Here is a 2,701-nt window from a genome sequence, read left to right as displayed (position 1 = left end):
TCATGTAATGAATTTCATGTTAATACTCACTATTGATAATTGATAATTCTAGAAACCCAAAATATATCCTTAAAACATATATTCTTATATGCTCAATTTAAAACTAAAATACAAAATAATTAACTTAAAATTATTACTACTATTTTGAAGTAGAAATAAATAATTTATGTTCATGTTAACATTATGAAGTGTGAAAATCATAATCTACAATAAACTAAAAGCATATAAAAAGATTAAATTACACCATTATTTGGGCGGTTCCTCAGTCAACAGCAGTAAGTGTTTGTGCTGTTTGGTTGTGCTGAACCTTCAAAACAGCTCCCTAATAGCTCTTTTTTTATCGGTCCTCCATCTTTATAATTTTTCTTATTAATTTCAATAAAATAAATTTTAAATAATTTCAACTAAAAATATTTAAAAATAATGGTAATCTCCAAATCGATTTATTTTCTACACAAAACAGCATCTATCAAAAAAGAAGAAAGAAAAAAAAATAAAAAATCAGCAACTCAACAGATTTTTAAGCAATTTCTACTGGTTTGATTTTATTAATCTGCCTTTTCATTATCATAAAAATACAAAAAATCTACTAAAAACAATTATATTAAGCAGATTTGTATTTTAATTAAATAACATTAATCTCACATATTAAAATAAAAATAAAAAACAAAAAACAAAAAACAAATCCCATTTACATTTCCTAAAACGAAATCCCTAAAACGAATGTGCACGAGAGAAAGAAGGCATCTAGAGAAAGGAATTCACACGCATGTTTGTTTGTTGTGGGGTACATCTTGCCGCGTAGCTAAGGGATATCTGATCGCATCTTCTTATATATTTTTCTTTTTAAGATAATACTTCTTCTATTTTACAAAATATTTAATTTCTGTTTTTCATTATCAGACAATGTGAGCATCTTATCCTGAATCAAATGCAAAATCAAAACTAATCCAACAGTTTGGCATTCAATCACGTCTTCTGAGCTTTTCTTTAACAGCGAATATAAGCTAGATGGATAGGGCCACCTAACCCTAAAATCCACTTAATTATAAAGGACCTGCAAATCCTGCAAACACTTTTTCTTCTCAATACATTTTGAGTTTATTATACTGTTAAAAAAAACACAATTTGTTTCAAAATATATTTCTTAATCATATTCCATGGACCTGCAAATCCCACAAAACGCTTTTTCTTCTCAATACATTTAGAGTTTTGTATACTGTAAAAAGAAACACAATTTGTTTCCAATATGCATAAAAAAGGCAAATCTCAGAGAGAATGATAAGTACAGAAAATCTTTTGCATTTGCTGATATATTAGAGCTAATAAAATGATTCCAGTTTACATAAAGATTGAGAGTATATACAAAAGAATGGAACCCTTACGGATTGAATTGATTGCATTATTGTCGTCGCAAATACTTATCAAATTTGTTTTGCCCTAAATCGAAATTGACAGGGTCTGACCATATGAAATTTAATTAGTACACTGTAACATCATGGCAGCGAGAGAAAGCAGTCCATTAACCTCCACCAAGGATCCCTCGCTCTGAAAATCTTTTGCATCTCTGATCCGCAGGTAACATTACTCGCTTGGGAGATCACATTACTCTCAGAAGAAATTGCATTAGGACACATGAAGAAATTGCGAGAACCTAAATCCTTTATCTTGTCATTAGGGTTTAAACCTGCCGTTAAAATCCATCTGTCAGAACCGCCTAATTCTGAGCATAACAGTAACCAAAGAGCAAAGCGATCATTTGAAATGAAACGAAAACTTACAATCGATGCTGAACTGAGAATAATGCAATCCAAAAGAAAGGGGATCGCTGCCGAGAATAGGTTTTCGGCCTTCTTTAGCATAAAGGGCAAGAGCGGCTTTAATCACATCAAGTACAGTTGCTTCCGTGGAGATCAATAAACGCAGAGGCCCGATGCTCTGCGCAACAGTCACATTAACCAGTAATTTTGCACTGGTTTTAATGGAAGAAGATTCCGGCGCAGAAAGCATTTTGGTCAAATGCGGAGGCATTTCTAGATTTAGCCAGGGCGTCCGCTCCATAGCAGGTTTGGCACGATCCAGGAGCTCAGGATGAGTACTGGGCCTTCTCATGGCGGTAGCCTTTTTGGATTTGGCATCAGAAATATTGTGCCTGTGGATCCCTCCCCACTTTTCCCCCTTGTTCTTCGGATTCCCCATTGATTTGCCCCCCTTCTCCTCAATCTGGGGAGCGAAAAACACAGGGTGCTGTAGCCCCTTGCTTCACTGATTCAATTTCAGTACTCATGGAGTTCTGATCATGTTCCGATTTGCAGGGCTGTGTTGTTGACGATATATATTTGCTGTGTGAGTGTGATTACAGGGCATTCTTTGTGGTGGACCACGCGGACGGTCTGGATTGTTCCTTTTCACCGGCCAAATGCCCGCCCCACGATCACATTATCATTTATTCCTACGAGACAAAATTTTCAGTGCGCGTTCCGAGGATTGCTCTGAACCACATTTGATTGCGAAACTTTGTAGCCAAAGATAGTGGGCCACGTTAAACACACAAAGAAAGGAATACACCTAGAAAAGACAGGAAACACCTAGAAAAGACAAAGAGAATTTATTTCTTGGTGCTTATGTAAGAGTAATTTCCAATCCAAGTTTCCAACCCCAGTTATTTATAGTAACCCGAGTGGTTTATAGTAACATTGAA

General features: G+C 35.0%; 1 protein-coding gene across 1 annotated transcript; it reads right to left on the bottom strand.

Moving 5' to 3' along the window:
• Nucleotides 1-1,284: 1,284 nt before the first annotated feature.
• On the bottom strand, nucleotides 1,285-2,387 carry LOC131038700 (uncharacterized protein At4g22758). The gene is made up of 2 exons (XM_057971222.2): nucleotides 1,782-2,387; nucleotides 1,285-1,687 (listed from the first exon to the last, which is right to left on the bottom strand). The coding sequence occupies exons 1-2, from the start codon at nucleotides 2,197-2,199 to the stop codon at nucleotides 1,497-1,499; spliced, it is 609 nt and encodes a 202-aa protein (XP_057827205.2). The 5' UTR covers nucleotides 2,200-2,387; the 3' UTR covers nucleotides 1,285-1,496.
• Between the last annotated feature and the right edge of the window lie 314 nt (nucleotides 2,388-2,701).

The sequence above is a fragment of the Cryptomeria japonica genome, chromosome 9 (assembly GCF_030272615.1).
Source record: "Cryptomeria japonica chromosome 9, Sugi_1.0, whole genome shotgun sequence".
NCBI classification, from domain to species: Eukaryota; Viridiplantae; Streptophyta; class Pinopsida; order Cupressales; family Cupressaceae; genus Cryptomeria; species Cryptomeria japonica.
Note: the sequence above shows the minus strand (reverse complement) of the source record. Positions and strands in the feature narration are given on the sequence as shown.

What these genes read in the sequence shown, in the direction of transcription:
- LOC131038700 (XM_057971222.2), bottom strand. Translation starts at nt 2,199, where the DNA reads ATGGGGAATCCGAAGAACAAGGGGGAAAAGTGGGGAGGGATCCACAGG. An exon ending in TTCTCAGTTCAGCATCGATT is followed by an intron (nt 1,688 to 1,781) that starts GTAAGTTTTCGT and finishes TTTTAACGGCAG; the next exon opens with GTTTAAACCCTAATGACAAG.